The sequence below is a fragment of the Trichosurus vulpecula genome, chromosome 5, assembly GCF_011100635.1.
Source record: "Trichosurus vulpecula isolate mTriVul1 chromosome 5, mTriVul1.pri, whole genome shotgun sequence".
NCBI lineage: Eukaryota > Metazoa > Chordata > Mammalia > Diprotodontia > Phalangeridae > Trichosurus > Trichosurus vulpecula.
In genome coordinates, this window is record NC_050577.1 from 56,227,194 (window position 1) to 56,245,779 (window position 18,586).

The 18,586-nt window shown below is 40.4% G+C and overlaps 1 protein-coding gene across 2 annotated transcripts in view; it reads right to left on the minus strand.

The window, feature by feature from the left end:
- The window catches only part of RSU1 (Ras suppressor protein 1), a 236,079-nt gene that overhangs the window by 181,330 nt on the left and 36,163 nt on the right, over positions 1-18,586 (minus strand). For both annotated transcript variants that reach the window (XR_005010507.1, XM_036761372.1), the window contains exon 4: positions 2,865-2,985. Coding sequence is in view for 1 of the 2 variants with exons in the window: in XM_036761372.1 (XP_036617267.1) it covers positions 2,865-2,985 (121 nt within the window). In the remaining variant the exon portion in view is untranslated. The remainder of the gene's footprint in view (positions 1-2,864; positions 2,986-18,586) is intronic.

Sequence of the window (18,586 nt, forward strand, 5' to 3'; positions counted from 1 at the left end):
TATGGGGTAAGAAGAAACTGCTTCTGTATTATAAGAGAGGTCTCTGGGAAGAGGGATTTTAGAGACTGAACAAAGAGATAGCATGAGCTCTCTCTCTAGCTAAATGGAATGACTATGCGCATCATGGAGAAAAAATACTTAAAAGGTCCTCTGTGGTGTACGGAGAAGTGAGCTGGGGACTGAATACAGGGCCTCTCTGGTTCTGTGACTAAGCAGGGAGAGGACAATAAAGTTTTTTTAGATGACTATAAAATTAAAAAAAAAAACAGGGTGCTGTTTTCATCTGTACTCCTGAAGTTTTGAACACCCCATGGAATCCAATTTAGCAAGTTCTCTGATTCCCTCAATGGCTTCTGGGAATCATACTACCTCATGAAGCCTTGGCTGAACGGACAGGAAGCAATGATTTTTCTCACCTCCCAATGACCTACAAACAGCTCTTGGCACAAAATCCATAAGTGCTTAATACCATAGTTAGCAAAAAGTTCATTTAAGTATGCATGGACTTGCCTCCTCTGGGCAAACTGCATCTCAGCATGTTGGATGACTGTATAATAAACCTCCAGAATATAAGAGGAATCAAGTGTTTTTAAGGTTCATTAAGACACAAATATATAACCTACATTTATTTCTAAGAAGTGGAAGAAGCCTCTGTTTCCAAAGAACTAGAAAAAGAAAATAAATTGTAATTGGACCCAATTTTATATTTATTTTCACAATGAGAATGCGGCATCTGTACCTGTAGTCCTTTGAAGGTCAATGGCATGAACATCAATTATTACTGCTCAATACTATGAAAAATGCTGGGGGTTTCAGTTCTTTTTCTTATCTGGATAAAGACAAATTTGCCATATCATGGCACAGACTTTACATGCTTCTGGTGCGTGTCTGATTTTCCACTGTCGTCGCTTCTACTTCAAAAGGGACCCCTTCATTTAACTTGCCTAAAACAGTGCTCTTCATACAGGAGGACTTAACATCATTCGAAAAGGAAGAGACGCGTTCCCTATTAAAAGCTGTCTTTAATTCCCTTCTTTAACTTAAGGGTTTTGTTCCCCCTTGAAAAACTCCTTCCTTGTCTTTAAAATGCTAAATATAGAGAGCTTTACTCAATCAATAAAACATCAAAACCAAAAACCACAAGAAGTTACAAAGGGCAAGAGAGTAACTAACAAATTCTAAACAAAGAAAAAAAGTGGAAAAATGTGTCCCTGGCTCACTAAAACAAAGGTACATACATATCACCTGTTAACTGATTTTCTTAAACCAACTCAACGAGTTCCAAACTGTAACTAATCTCAGGGGCTTTGTTTTGGGGACGAGATTTGTAATGACATTAGCATAGGGAACTCCCAGTGTGCAAACTCCTTCCACTTCTGAACATCAGTAGTAATTCATCTGTAACTTATAATCTTAGAAAGCTGTGGAGTCGGAGGGAGTGAAGAAAGGAAAAAGAGAGGACAGGAGGGGAGAGAGAGAGAAGGAAGGGAATGAGGGATGAGGGAAATGGGAAACAAAAGAAGGGGGAAGGAAGGAGAAAGGGAGAAAATGAGAAACGAAGGAAGGGGGAAGGGAGGAAGGAAAAAAGTGTGTTGGATCTTTTTTGGGCCACTTTCCCTCCCTATCTCTTACTTCACCCCTCCCCCCTTCTCCTACCCTACCCCTCCAACAAATGGCACATTTTTTCCCCCAAAAAACTAAGAAAAATAACAGGTCTAAAAGTATGCCCACCCCGTATCTCCTTTAAGCTCTGCTGCTCCCTTTCAAGACAGCACAGAAAAGAGATTCCAGCAGACTTTGTAGGGTTTCTGTTTCCTTTCACAACTATAGTTCCATCCAGAAACAAGGAAACCCTACAACCAAATCCATTGTGTAAGGAAACAGACTTAAAAAAAAATCAATGAATTCAAGTGAATGAAACGATTTTCATCATTACTTCATATAATATTTATATTTTACCTGGAGAGTTTCTATTGTCTTTTTTTCCAAAACCCTCAACTTTACTAATCCATTTAGTGTTTATCTCATTTCAGATTACTGCACGCAGAGAATAATTAGCTTGAACAGAAAAGTTTTGCTTACCATATGAGGTTTAAAGCCCAAGCTCCTTTCTGAGGCCAAGTGGCATCAGAGAGTCCCCGGCCTAGCTGTCATGAGACTTGTATCTAGTTCCTGGGTCACACTGTAGTTGTGTGACCTGAGGCAAACCCCCTAATCTATGGAGCCTCTATCTTTTCACTTATGAAAGAGGGAAAATCCTCTTTGTTGTGGCCACCTCGTGAGGAGGTTCCAAGTATGAAATCCAAAAGAAAACTGTATAGCCCTAAGACAGTGTAGGCTTATTCCTTAGCGCTGTCTGTAACCTCAAGTGCAGGAGGATCCTCTTCACTTTTCAGCCTCTCTCATGGGAATGTTGTGAGAATTAATGAGGCAGTAAATGATAAAATGGCTCCTATGATGCTTAGTAAGAGGGTAGAGTGAACCATTTCCTATTTTAAATATGCAGAAAAAAATTCAGCTGTGTTACTACCACCCCCGCAGCTCCTGATCAAGCACCCCAAAGTACAGTAACATTGTGCATTAGTAGATAAGCACCTTGGTCATGCCTAAGTGAAATAAAATTTTATTGGGGGAAAAAATATAACAAAATGTTTGTATCAATGCTCCCACCAATTAACTTCTCAATTAACTACCAAAGAAATGCACACCAGGTGAGCCTTTTCAAAGGCTGTATTAGAGTAATAAACTCTTAAAAACAGAACTTTCAAAATGTTAGGTGCAGTAGGCCTTGTGAATGTCATCGCTTAACAGCTCCTTCCCCACTGGCCCATCCTCGCCTCATCCTCCCTTCTCTGGGTACGCACCCAAGGTTCAGGTGTTTGAGCTTCTGGAGGCTGCTGATCTGCGTGGGCAACTCTTCAATTTGGTTATTGAAAAAGTTCAGCACTTCCAGATTCTTCAGTTCTGCCACGTTTGGAGGCACAGCTGTGGAAACAAAATGTTGAGTGTGAACGGAGAAACCTGACTCCCAGTGAGGATGCCAGCAACACATTTTTTTAAAAATGAGAGAGAGGGATGTGACTCCAATATGACCATCTCTTTCACATGTAACTGTCTGTTAACATCACTTTTGGTTCTGCATCCTCCAAGAAATAATCTCCCACTTTGGAGCTGTGCAAATATCCTTTCTCACAGAATATACTTTACAAACATAGATGGCATAGAAGAGATGGGGAGGAAGGGACAGAAAAATTCAAAAAAGAAAAAACCTACCACAAGAATACTGCAGTGCCAGAAATACACAGCCAGCTACAGGAACACTCGGGAGCCTTGTACGAGCACATTTTTTATTTCTTCTCTAATGAACTTTTTTTTTTTAAACATAAGGGCTTTCCTGAAAAGAAAGAGCAGAAGCCCAAATCCCCTCCTGGGGGAACGACCTATCCATCTGACTATTTAAATAATCTAACATCTGAATAGCTGTCCGCTTAACATTTGACTAAATCACAACAATTTAAGTTCCATCTTAAATGATGAACTGTTCAACCAGGGCAGTTTTCTGATTTTCTCTTGGGTAAAAGATTATGATCGATACACACAAAAAAAGGTTACATCAGATTAGCAACAGATCAATGCATGGTTATTATCTAGAAATATGAAAAACCAACTCAGCAGCACAATATGAATGCTGTTGTGCTGATCAAAGGTCTTAGGAAAACACTAAAGACCTGAAGGGGAGATTTTGAATACAGATAAAAACCCAACCAAAACAAAACCAAAAAAACCCTAAATCAGCTACAAGGCTGCTTACAAATAATAATGACAGAAATGAAACCAAAAGATAATAATGGCTGACATTTTAATGTTTGAAAAGTATTTTATACATATTATCTCTAATTTGCATGAAAACCCTATGAGAATAATCCTGCTATTATCATTATTTTGATTTTTGAAGATGCAGAAATTAAGACTCAGAAAGACTAAGGGACTCTTCTGGAGTCATACATCTAGTGACCTTCCAGGGGCATGCAGCTCAATGAGTGTTTGAGGCAGGATTTGAAATGGGGTCTTCCTGATTCCAAGTTCAGCAATACCACCTTACTAATGGAAAAATGTACTAGTTATCTGTCTAGGTGGTTGAACCAAGGGACATCAAGAATTTCTGGCCTCATTCCCACGTGAGCATTAGTATTCATAAAGACTCCACAAATGAGAGAAGAAATCGTGAAATCGGCATGCACTATCATAGCAAGTAAAAAAAGTTGACTGGCCTTAACTGAGGAGACTGTGCTTCCCTGGACACTATAGCAAAGAGGGGTATGTGTTTGTTGTGTGTGGCATGTGTGTGTGTGTGTGTTCTCCAGGGAAGCAAATAGTAATCAGCATTCCTGAGAAGTTCTCACCAGCCCCTTCCACACTTGGCATGGTCCCAGTAGGAATAAAGCTGAAGGTGGTGAATTATCTGAGGCGTGAAGCCAAGCCCCAGGACTTCGGTCCATAATTTTCATTTCCATGAAAACTCACATATTCATGGTCTGGTTCCTTTTAGAGAGAGACGAGGTTTGGTAGAAGGAAAGGGGAGGTTGTCTTTGGCACCAGACACTACAAGAGAATGTGAATCAATGTGGCATTAACTACAAAAAAAGAAAAGGAAGACTGTTTCAGGAGGCCAATGGCCCAAATCTGGATTTTGTCCGTGACATAAGCTGGTGGCTGACCTGGTCAATTTTAATGGAAAATCTAGGGGGCTGGAAGGTGTTATCTCAAATCATGCCTTCTGGATAGTGACCTTCTATATTGCCTTTGTATACAATTTTGCTAGAGAAAGTGCCATTTGGGGTATGGCCAAAGTAACAAAGAAGCCCACAGAATTCAATCTCATTCACTTTGTGATACCTTGTCACAATGAAGCTAAGTAAAAACAATATTTAATGGCATACTTTGTATAAATAAATGGCACGCAATAAATGTTTGCCAGCTGAGTAGCTGCAAACTACCTTATCTATTAACAAGAAGTCATTTGACATGCAGGTTAAAAAAAAGCAAGCCTTCTGAAGTACGGTACCAGAGATCTCCTACTATGTGTTCCTCGTCCTTCAGCTCCCACTAAGACAGCTTTCACCTCACTCCTCTTGGTAGTGTTAAAAACAATAAGGAAGGCTAGTGAAACCAGCACAAAATGATGATCTTGATTTAGCCACAAAGCAAGAATAATGCAGCCAGAATTACTGCTGCTTTCCCAAAGTCCCTCTGCCAATACAATTAAATGCTGGTCTGGAGGTATCGCCCTTTTTGACAGGATGAGAGATTATTTCACTCTCCTTGCTAAATCAGTCCAATTTAAAACCACAAATTATGCTAAATGTGATTTAGGGCTTTGTTTTGTGGACACAAACAATAACCCCACATTCAATTTACTCGAGCTCTCCTAGCCATTTGGTCCGCATAGGAATGTTGTGCTAAGGATTCCATTTCATTTGTAAAGAAACCTCTCTCCCTCAGACAACATGACCAACCCAATGTTCTGTCCCAACTATGAAATTTAGTTCTTAGCCACCATAAAACTCAAATGACACTAATCTTCAGGCTTGAATTTTATAAGTAGCATTTAGAAGTAGCTACACCATTATCAGGATAAGTTTGTGGTTGTTCAGTCATGTCCTATTCTTCGTGACTCCATTTGGGGTTTTCTTGGCAAAGATACTGAACTATTTTGTCATTTCCTTCTCCAGCTCATTTTACAAAGGAAGAAATTGAGGCAGATAAGGTTAAGTGACTTGCCCAAGGTCACACAGCTAGGAAGTGTTTGAGGCCATACTTGAACTCAGGTCTTTCTAACTCCACGGCCAGTGGTCTATCCACCATATGACCTAGTTGCCCGTTAGAAATGGAAATTTCAAAGCACATTTTTGTCAAACAATTTCCACTTAAAATAACAACTACATATTTACAGAATATTCTACAATTTCCAAATTGCTATCGTTTCAGTGAACTAAGGTACAAGGGGCACCTGAGCAATGTTTTGAAGGAGTCTGGGGATTCTTTCAGGCAAAGAAGAGGGTAATCAGTACCCCAAACATGAGAGAAGAGGATACTCATGCAAAGACATGGAAATGTGTTTCTGGGGAACTGCTAAAAGGCCAGTTTGACTGGTATGAAACATGGGAGAAAGTGAGCAATATTAAATAAGACCAGGAAGTAGGTGGGCACCAGACTGTGGAAAGGTCTGAAAGCCAGGGTAGGCAGTTTAAATTTGACCCCAGAGGTAAAGGGGACCTATCGAAAGCTTCAGAAGTGAGGCAGAAAATTCAGAGCGGGCTTTGATAGCTAACCAGAGGAATTTACCATTTAAAGAATGGAACGAGATAAAACACAACTGAAGTGGGCTTCTCATAGCAGTTTCTCTTCAAGTGAAAACTGGAAAACTATTTATTAACAACATTGTAAAGGAAATTTCTGTTCTGGACTTTTTGGACTATATGACTTCTGAAGTCCCTTCCAAAACCAATACAGGAACACCTACATATCACTGAGCCATTTCACAGGTGAGGAAACTGAGGCACAGAGAAACTGAGTGACTTACCTTATCACACTATGATTTCATGAAGTAACATTATGCCTAACTTTTATAATAACAGTAATAATAATAATAGCTAGCATTTACATGATGCTTTAAGGTTTGCAAAGTGCTTTACAAATAGTATCTCAACTTATCCTCAAAAAAAAAAACCCAAAACAAAACCCTGTGAGATAAATGCTATTATCCTTCCTATTTTAAAGATGAGGAAACTGAGGCATTTAGAAGCTAAATGACTTGCCCAAGGTCACACAGCCAGTAAGTGTCTGAGGCCAGATTTGAACTCCTGTCTTTCTGACTCTGGATGTCCAAGGTCACACAGGTATGTGGTAGTACCAGGTTTCTTCTGACTCCAGGTGTCGTCCTCTTTCCAATGATTAGAAATCATTCTAATCATTTTCCTTCAAGGTTCAGCTCAAGTACGACCCCTACCATGTAGCTAAGTTGTTAGTATGCTTTCCTCCTCCCCCAAAATTCTAAGAGCACTTGGAACTGTCCTCAGCCTTTTTTTTTCTTTTTTTTTGGCATTATGTTTCTGTATCTATCACCTCCCTTCAGTGGAATGTAAGCTCCCAGAGGGGATAGCCTATTTTGTTTTGGTCTTGTTAGGCACAGTGTCTTGCACAAATCAGGCACTGATATATGACTGTTAAGTTGAATTAGTACAAAGTATTATGAAGGGGAAGATGAGGAATAATTACATCTCTTAAAAAGCAAACAGCATTAGCTGTAATTTAGACAAAACCTCTCTTTGTCCACAAAAAGGCAGCCAGTTCAAAGATATATGTCACATAAATAAAAAATGGCTATTATCTAATTTTGACATGAGCTTTTATAAGGATTATTGTGAAAATCTGGTGCTGATAATGTGAAGATGCTTCTAGAAAATACAGGAAAAAAATGATGCAGAAGAAAAATATTAAGGACAGTGATGACACATTAGCCAAATCAATGTTCAAATGTCAACTTTACACAGAGCACCCATTTGGAAATATCCCCCAGCTGTCAATTGGTTCTTTTTCCATATCATCAGGTGGACAAAGCTATTAGACGTGAAGAAATAGGCTAGTGGGACAAAGGAGTGGCTTGCTCCCCAAAACAAGCAAGTTAAACCCAAGTCATGGAATGAATGGACATGATAAAAAAAATGGCATATGAGCACAGAGGACTTAATTATTTCCAAAGCACACAATACATTTTCCTGCTACTCTTGCTATCTGGCTACAGGAGAATGGTCTCTCTGACACATGGGCTGGACACAGGAGAAAGGACTGCCCTGTTGTCAGATTATTTTTGGAACTGTTCTAGATGCAGAATAAGGTGACTATACCATGCCACGTACCATCACTTCTTCTGGTAATTCAGTTGAACTTAGCAAACATTTTTTAAAATATCTGTAAGCAAAAGTGTATGCTAGGTTCCTGAGATAGAAAGCCCTCAAGGAGCTTCCACTTACTGCAGGGTGGGTGCATGACATAGACACCATAAGTATAATACCAGACAGGGTGTTATGAAAGCACAGGAGAAATCCAGACAAAATGTTCTAGAAGAACATGAGAAAGAGGAAGGCATTTTCAATGAGAAGGATCAGAGAAGGCTTCATGGGAAGGTGGTACATGGACCATTTTGAAGGAATGAGGGCCACATACCATGACCTGGGACCCAAATTTTGTCTTCTCTTTGTTTCAGGCCTGAAAACGCTCAAACTACCTGAATGTCAGTCACATCTAAGAACCAAGTCTTGATGCTGCTTCTAAAGTCAGCCACATATTAAGCATGGCTTGACAATTCCTAGAGATGCTTCACAGGCAAAGCAGGATAGATGCTAGGAAGGGAGAATGGGGCTGCCTACCTACCTATCTCAAGAACACAGGAGACATTTCCCATGAGCTTCTCTGAGACAAGAAGCCTCAATATATCCAGTCTAGGAGTCGGGCTGGTAGCTGAGAACTTGAGGTCCAAGTAGACACTGACCCCAATCTCATTTATAATCCCCAAATAAAACATTTCTTCTTTTATAGGAAGCCTTTCCTAACCCCTCCTAATTCTAATGCCTTCCCTGTGTTAATTATCTTCTATTTGTTCTCTATATAATTTGTAAATAATTGTTTGCACATTGTCTTCCCCCATTAGACTGTAAGCTCTTTGAGGGCAGGGACTGTCTTTTGCTTCTTTTGGTATCCCCAACCCTTAGCACAGTGCCTGACGCATAGGAGGCACTTAATAATGTTTACTGATTGATACTGATTATGAGTTATAAATCATCAATATTTTAAAGAGTCCTAAATATGCTAAGAAATACACAATAGAACAGAGATTGTAAAATCAATGAGCTTACATTACAGAGAATGCCTTCCCCAACCCTGCCATTTATTACAAAATCAACAAAAAAGGTGGAAAGATTTCTCATTCTGGAAGGATGATGTTTGGGAACTTTTTTTTTAATTTATTTATTTATTTTAGTTTACCACACACGGTTCTACATAGTTTTGAGTTCCAGATTTTCTCCCCTCCCTCCCCCTTCCCTCCTGAAGACGGCATGGAATCTCATATAACTGTCATGTATAACTTCGCATTGAATTAATTTATGCACTAGTCAAGTTGCGGAGAAGAATTTTGACCAATGGAATGAATCATGAGAAAGAAGAAACAGAACCAAAAAAAAAACAACAACCCAAAAACAAAAACAAAAGAGAAGCAAAAAAGGCGAGCATGTAGTACCCCTCGATCTGTATTCAAACTTCACAGTTCTTTCTCTGAATGAAGATAGCATTCTCCATCGTGAGTCCCCTGGAGTTGTCCTTGCCCCTTAGGTTGCTGAGAAAAGCGCAGTATGTCAGGGTTGGTTCTCACAGAATCCATATATCTGTGGCTGTGCACAATGTTCTCCTGGCTCTGCTCCGCTCACTCAGCATTATGTCGTGTAGGTTTTTCCAGGTTGTTACGAAGTCTGCATCATCCACGTTTCTTACGGCACAATAGTATTCCATCACCTTCATATACCACAGCTTGTTCAGCCATTCCCCAATTGATGGGCACCCCTCTGATTTCCAATTCTTGGCTACCACAAAAAGAGCTGCTATAAATATCCTTGTACATATGGGTCCTTTTCCCGCTTGTGTGATGTCTTTGGGATACAACCCTAGAAGTGGTATTGCTAGGTCAAAGAGTATGAACATATCTATAGCCTTTTGGGCATAGTTCCAAACTGCTCTCCAAAATGGCTGGATCAGCTCACAACTCCACCAGCAATGCAACAATGTTCCAATTTCCCCACATCCTTTCCAGCATTTATCATTTTCTTGTTTTGTTATTTTAGCCAATCTGACAGGAGAGATGTGGTATCTAAGAGTTGTTTTGATTTGCATTTCTCTAATCAGTAGTGATCCAGAGCATTTTTTCATATGCCTATAGATAGCTTTAATTTCTTCCTCTGAAAACTGCCTGTTCATATCCTTTGACCATTTCTCAATTGGGGAATGGCTTGTATTCCTATATATTTGGCTCAGTTCCCTGTATATTTTAGAAATGAGGCCTTTAGCAGAGATACTAGTTGCAAAGATTTTCTCCCAATTTTCTGCTTCCCTCCTAATTCTTGTTGCATTGGCTTTTTTTGTACAAAAACCGCTTTTTTTTTTTAAATGACAGTAACAATCGCAAATACTGTGCTCCAAAATTTGGGAGCTTTTACACTAGACATAATGAAAACTCATTTTCGTAATCCATTCACCAAGGAAGAAAGACTTAAAGAGTAAAACAGAATGCTCAGACTGTTTATTTTTTTTAATAGTTTAAGCACTCTTTAGGGACCATCTGGTTAAACCCTCTCATTTAACACATGAGAAACTGAGTCTTAAGTGGATGGCTCGGGGTCACACAAGTTATAACCTAGATTTGATCCCAGGATTTCTGACTCAAAATCTTGTGTCCCTCCCACCGTACCACACTTCCTCCCTTAAAGAGGCCATTACCAAGTTAAAACCCAACATAGTATTTTTGTAGTGCCTGGCACACAATAGGTGCTTAACATATGATCAGTGATTTACTGATGCACAAAAGGAATACTGGCAAGGTCATCTAACACATCAGCCCTCTTCTGACCATCTCTGGGAGTTGCTTGCTGAGTTCGGCAGTTGGCACAATTTTTTTTCTTTGAATCAGATTTGTGTTTGGGAAATTGCTTCTCCCAATACAGATTGGCCCTTTTTCTGGAAGTTACACAGTTGTCTGGGGGCACCAAAAGGTGTATGTGTCAGGGGTAGGGTCTGAACCTCAGCAGCTCTCTATTCACTAGGCCACACTGTCTCCCACTGGTCAAGTATGGGAAATAACTCCATGTGGTTAACATACCCACTCTTACATTTCTATTTCCAAGGCTCTGGCTACTGAGAATAACAATTTTTTAGATCAGATTCTGCTTTTACAGTCACTTGTGGTGAAACCAACTAAATGCCAGCAAGAATACGGCAAACACTAACGAGAAGTCATGAAAAAAACCCAGATTTGTTGAATCCAAATCAGTCACTTAGCAGCAAATTCATCATAGCCAAATGCTATCACATTATGAGGTGGCACTCATTTTCTAAGCCATGTGGCATCTCTGAGGAATGATGGGTAACAGCAGCAGCAAACAGGCTAACTTGGCATCCAGCAAATTGGGTAGCTGTTTGTGAGAGAAGACATCATGCAGCCCATGAGGCAAAGAGGCCAAGCCACAAGGAGCGACAGGCCCTCCTAGCAGCAAGCTCCCAAAAAGAGAAGGACAGGCACTGCATGAATGCAAGATGTGTGGAAAGGCAGGCCTGTTGCGCACTGCTTCATACACTCATATGAATGTCCTCTTAATGGCAAAGGATAATCACAGGTTATGTAACGTCAATGCTGTGACTGATTCTGAAAAATGGCAAACCCTAAAAAGCTGTCCTGATCGTATGGGATGTTTCATCTCAGAGGCACAGTAGTGGAAGGGGAACCCCCCAGCTGCTATGCCAACAAGGATGATCTGGGGGCTACAGTTCCTATCACCACCTTTTAGCCCATGCAACATGAGCAGGGTTCTTTTCAGGCTCAAGGATCACAGAATGAAAAATCTGGAGCTGAAAGGGCCTTTGGAGATCATCCAGTCCAGCAAGGTTGAACAATTCCTTTAAGTCCCAACTAAAATCTCGCCTTCTATTGGAAGCCTTCCCCAACCCCTCTTCATTCCAGAGCCTGCTCTTTGTTGTTCCCTATGTAGCCTGTATAGAGCTTGCTTTGTTTGTATTTGTTTAGACATTGTCTCCCCCGTTAAACTGGGAGCTCTTTGAGGGCAGGAAGATCTTCTGCCTCTTTTTGTGTCCCTGGCACTCAGCACAGTTGGTATTCAATAAATATTTCCTGATTGACTGACCTGCAATACTCCTGAGTGTAGCCTGAACCAGATTAAAGAATAATTGGGAAATATTTAATAAAATAAAAATAAAATAGGACATAGGCAATGTTAATAGACAGTTTCTTAAGTCAACATGAGACCCTCAGGGATTCATGTATGATTTAGTAGCCCTATTTCTATTTGGGTTTGACAATACTAATGTATTCCAACCTTCTCATTTTATGGATGAGGACGCTGAGGCCCAGGGAAGCTAAGTGTTTTGTTCAAGGTCACACAGATATAAGCCTCAAAGGCAGGATTTGAACCTAAGGCCTCTGACTCCAGAGCCAATGCTCAGTGCACAGGTCTAGACAGAGTTTAGCAGTCTGGCATCATCCCTGGAAAAGGCCTATAATCCTAACCACTAGTTATTTAGCAGATAAAAAGGGAAAGAATCTCCTTGAGCAGAATAAACTCAAGCAGAAGAATTCACAGGATAGGGGCAAAGTCTCATTATACAACATTTTTATGCAATATGTATTGACTGTCCAACACTAAGTAATATTGTACATTTTTAAAATTAGGTGCTAATTATATAGATGCCAATCATTTGAGCAAGTTAGAAATGTTAGCCATGAATACCTTACACATGCATATCCCCTCCAAGGTCCTATTCTTGGCCCTCTTCTCTTCCCATTCTATACTCCCTCCCCTAAGCGATCTCATCTGCTCCCATGGCCTCAATTATCACAGCTAAAAAGATCAAACTGAAATCTATATATCTATATATCCATTCCCAACATTTCTAACCATCTGCTGAATATTCTACTCAGTGGCCTGCCTGCATCTTGAATGCAACATTCCCCAGATCATATTCCCCCACCAGGTCTGCCTCTCCTTCCAAAATTTCTTTCTTCTACTGAAGGTAGCACCAACTTCCCATCGCCCACACTGGGTCATCTCTGACTGTCGCCTTTCATCTCATCAATTACCAAGCCGAATTCATTCTACCTCTGTAACACTGTCTTCACTGGTCCCCCTTTGTGTCTATAGCCACTATTAACTAGTTGTCCTGGACTATTGTAACAGACTCCTTCTTGGTCTTCTTTAGACTAGCCCTTCTCTACTCCATCCTTCCCACTGCTGCCCAAACTATCTACCCAAGGCACTGTTTTGCTCATTCCACTTCTCCAGGCAAAGCTTTGACAAAGGTGCTTCTATAAAGCTTCTTCTGACCTGTAGATTCTACAATCTGCAATCCAGTGTGCTTTCTACTATGCAAAACTGACTTATTAGACAATGATTTTTGTTTTTAACCTGGAACTTTGCTCTATCAGGAAAGAAAATAACTTGAGTTTGATCTTGTCTATTCCAAAAGTTGCTTCTCTGCCAGAACCTAGAGCATTTTAGGTCACATGACCAATGAGCAAATTCCCTAGGATGGCAGTCATACTCAAGTGACAGGCTGAATTTCCATCTTTTCTAGGGAGAATTTATCTTAGATGAAATCTTCATTCCAGAGAGGTCAGCTTAGCCCAGTGGCTCAATGCCAGTATAATTTGGATGAATCACATATACAGAATACAGACATTATTTCTATACACCAATAAGAGTTTGAGTGATTTAGGTATCAGGTATAGATATATAAGAGGATAAATATCTACATTCAAGCTAGTTTTCTTTTTTTATAATCTTATTTTATAAAGCACTAAGCCTTGTTAGCTTATGCTTCTACAGATCTGAGGATGAATACTATGAAAGAAGGATTCTGCGCGCGCGCGCACACACACACATACACACACATGATGTATAAGCAGATTTCAAGTGTCTTAAGAACAACTGGAGCCTTGGGATAGCTCCGCAAATCAATATTTAATGCCATCAGGCAGCCAAGCTTAGATCTGAACAAAAGGTAGATTCTCACTATCTTTTTAGGTGTTTTGTTTGTTTTAAATTAAGCGGTATACAAGTGTTCTTTACCCCACAGGCATCAAACAGCATGGAAGGACACCAAAGCAAAAGGATCCAAATGTTACTCTCTCTAAAGGACCTTCACGTGATACTCTAACACTTCCAACTGGCCATCTCCTCCAACGCCTGCCTCCCCACAGCATGGACAGTGACCCTGGCTTCTTAAAGGCTATGTCCATTAGAACAGCCTTTGGCAGGCCCTACAACAAGGCGGAAGGACAGAATGTGCGGCCACTGTCTGAGGGCTAGCCAAGGGAAGCCAGGCTCATGAACAGAGCAGCACCAGGTCCAGGAAATGTGTGGCCATGTCACCCCCCAGAGGTCACACTGCTACTGTAACACTACTAAGAGCTCACATATAAGCCCTGTACTGCTTGCAAAGCGCTTTACATACATTATCAAATACAATCCTCCAAACATCCCAGAGAAGTGTTATTGTTATTACTACCCTACGGTTGAGTCAAATGAGGGTCAGAGAGGTGAGGTCACTTTGTGAGGGTGACACAGCTAGTGAGTTATCTCAGTCCACATCCTTGGAACTTAAAAGTCCGGCTTATTGCAATTTCCATAAAACTCCTTGTAATAAATGAACTGAGCCCTAGTCTGGTGGGTCCTGAAACCCTGATTCCTCTCTGGAAGCAGGGAACCAACATTAACAACACGAAGATCAAACAATATTACAAAGAAACATCTGCACCACCCACACTTGAAGACCACAAGTTCAAAGGAGCACATCACTGTGCCAATTCAGGCAGTTTTGCTGTCTGGCTGCCTCGGTATGGCAAGCAAGTGAGAGGGAGACTCACTAGCCCAAGAGCTGGTAAGCATCTGGGGCTGAACTGAAGCTCTCGATAAACATGTGTTGACTCTGATTCTGATAAACAGGTATTTTGTGGCATATCCATAATGTTCTAGACTGCAAAACCGGATTTTGTCTATTCCTGGTCCACGCTAAAAAATGCTGCCCTTTCATATGGAGACACATTAGCTGAGAAATGCTAGTCTGTTCATACAACAGAGTTAATGTCTGGTCTCATTATCTAGATGCCAATTCTCTTAGCAAATTAGGAATTTTATTCTTGAGCACCATTTTAATGATTATATGTAAAAAATTAGAGTCTTTTCACTGTCACATTCGAATAATTGTACTCTTCAGAATCTTTATAAGCAGAGAAAGGTCATAAGCATTTCAGAATGATTAATTAGCTTTGTTTCCAGACCAAATATACAAGGTGGGTAATGAACTAATTACACAAGAATCTGAAGTTTAAAAGTACTGCGAAGATAACTGTCTTCATGGGTTTTATAGGATTTTCCCCCAAACAGCGACTAAAATAGTAAAGTGCAATAGTGAGTGATTATTTGAAGAGATAAAGTTTATTAAACTAGCTTCTCATTAAAATGGATCTACATATTTGCCATTTTAAAAATAAAACAACTAAATATCTAAGTCTCCAACTGACATGGACAAAAAAAAAACCCAACACTGTGAATAGCTTTATATTTAAATAAGAAAATTAATGCTACTCTAAGCCAAGCTATCAACAAGTATTTATTGAACACCTACACATAGGCACTTAATGTATTTCATTATCGATTTAATTAAAACAAAACAGATCTGCTTAGAATTCAGCAGCTCTAGTCACCCTGAGCAACCAAAATTATTCCTGGTCTAATTCATCAGGGGAAAAAAAAGGTTCCATTTTTCATCCATTCATCCAATACGTATTGAAGCCTACACTATCCAAGACCCAGTGGCAGATCCAAAAATAAAAAGAATCAGTCCTGTTCTCTGTCTTCATAAGGCTTCAAGTCTAGAACCATTTATGGAGGGTGGGGCAGAGCAAAAGTCATTAGGAAAAAAGTAATAGCCATCGAAAGGTAAGGTCACTAGGATAAATATCTCCAAATTATATAAGGTATATGTGTATTCAAACACATTCTAAAGATGAGGCTACAATGGGAGTATTTTTGATTTCTTTGGAGCCAAGAGACCTGCCACACTTCTCTCTCCTCGGCCAGGGTCCTGCAGACCTCCAAATTCTTTTAGGAACATACGGTTAAAATTACACTCCTGTGCTCCAATATGCTACTGGGCTAGCAGGGCAATACATCAAGAGTGAGCTTTAATTTGGGAGCTGGGACTGAGGAAATGGTGTTGGATAGCTTGGGGAGGAAGTGACACCTAGTGAAGGGTGAGCAGAAGGACAGAGGACTTTCTCAGAGCCCTGAGAAGAATGCTTAAAGAGTGGCATTCAGAGTATAAGAAGGACTCGAAGTTTAAAGCATTAAAGAAAGGCTGAAAGAAAAATTAAACCTAATTGGTGGAGAAAGAAAAGTGGGCCCAAGGAAAAGGGAGATTTCAAACAGACCAAAAGTGACAATGGATAATTTCTTCATTCTAAGAGGGAACAGAGACACCTGTGTGGCCTTGGGTAAGTAACTGGGACTTTCTGGGCAACAGCTTCCTCAGATACAAAATGTCAGGGTAAGACTAGATGGGCTATGAGGTTCTTTCTGGCTCTACATTTGTGATCCTGGGGCATGCCCCGCCCCCAACCTCCTCACTCCACCCCTGTACTTCACACATTGTGGCCTCTGTCTCAGAGAGGCTCATTCCTCTCAGAACCTTCACTTTTAAGGAGGATTAGGCGGTGGCAGATTAGAGACGGAGTGCAGGATCTAGGGTAAGGAACACCTGAATTCAAATCTGGCCTCAGATACTTATGAGCTATGTGACCGTGGGCAAGTCACTTCACCCTGCTGGTCTCAGTTTCTTCATCTGTAAAATAAGCTGGAGAAGGAAAAGGCAAACCACTCCGGTATCTTTGCCAAGAGAACTTCAAATAGGGATCACAAAGAGTCAAAAAGAATCAGACATGACTGAAATGACTGAGTAACAACAAGTAGGTCAGCCATGTCTTCATTCTATTTCAGGTGCTCCCATTTTCCCTGCAATACCCCTTTTGAAATCTTCCCCCTTTTAGCTTGCTTTTATGTGCTATCTTCCCCATTAGAATGTAAGCACTTTGAGGACAGGGACTTCCTTCCTTTCTGCTTATATTTGGAATCCCAGAGTTTAGCACAGTGCTTGACATGTAGTAGGTACTTCATAAATGCCTGTTCACTTGACTTGACTCTTAAGAGTCCCCTTCTTCCTTTAAGGTCCAACTTAAGCACCCATCTTCTGCATGAAATGCTTCCTAATTACAACTACAAGTGGCATCTCTCCCAAACTTTGTTGTTCAGTTCTCTTTCAGTCATGTCTGACTATTCCTGGGACCATTTGGGGTTTTCTTGGCAGACACACTGGAGCAGTTTGCCATTTCCTTCTGCAGCTCATTTTACAGATGAGGAAACCAAGGCAAACAGGGTGAAGTGACTTGCCCAGGGTCACACAGCTAGGAAGTGTCTGAGGCTGAATTTGAAATCAGGAAGATGAGTCTTCCTGATTTCAGGCCCAGTGTACCAACTAGCTGCCCCTCCCCAAACTACCTTGTATTTGTGTATATTAATAAATTTTGTTGACTTAACATAATTAAAGAACTTAACCTCTCAGGAAGTCAGTTTTCTTGCCTATAAAATTAAGGAGCTAAATTGGGTCGTCTCTGGATTCTTATGAAACTTTACATCTATAATACCTAATACTGCATGATAACTACATTGCAAAGTTTCAAAACTAAAATCTGAGTAGGGCCTGAGGAGAAAAGTCATTATTGATAGGATAGTCGGGAATAGATTCTTGGAGGACACATCTAAAATGTGCTTTAAAGGGGAAGAAATTTGACAGATCAAAGGGGGTGAGGCCAGACTATTCCAGGTATATGGAGGAGCAGAGGCAGGAAATCTCAGGGCCTGTTCTGCAGGCAGACTGTAGGAGTTTCACTAGAGAGACATAAGGATATGAGGCTGGATAGATGGAACCGTTAACAGTGAAATCAACAAAATCACAAGAATATGATATACAAAGGCTATGATGATGTAAGCAAGGCAGAGTGGATAAAGATTTGGCGGGCCACAAAGAGCTGGGTTCAAATCCTGCGTCCCACACATATTAGGTATGTGATCCCTGGCAATTTACTTAACTTCTCAGTGCTCTGGGCAGCTCAGACTAATTTGCAGAAAGTGTGAACATGAATGGGTAGAGGGAGTTTCATTTCATGAGTGGCTCCCCATACCAATAAAACCACAGATCCAGTCCTTGTCCCTAATGCTGATATAAGGCTTCAAGGTTTATAAAGCATTTTACAGATATTATTGGTCCACACAACAAACCTGTAAGGCAGTTGTATTTAACTACTTATCATCCCCATTTTGCAAAGGAGGAAACTGAGGCTGACAGGGATCAGTGACCTGTCCAAGGTCATATAGCTAGAATGTGTCTGAGGCAGAATTTGAATTCAGGTCTTTCTAACTTCAAGTCCAATAACCACACCGTCTCTTTACCAAGCCATCTCCCAATGATCCAGAGAACAGCTAATGCAACGTACCTCCCTCCTCCCAATAGACAGGCAGAGAAAAAAGGAGAGCAAAATGCTGTGTGACTGTCAGATATGGTCACTGGATTAAGTATTTTTTTGTTCTTTGTGAGGTTTTTTGTTATTGTTGGTTGTTGTTACAAGAGAAGGTTCAATCTGGAATAGCAAAACAAAAAGCACCGACAAAAACTTTTTTTTTAAAGAAAGATA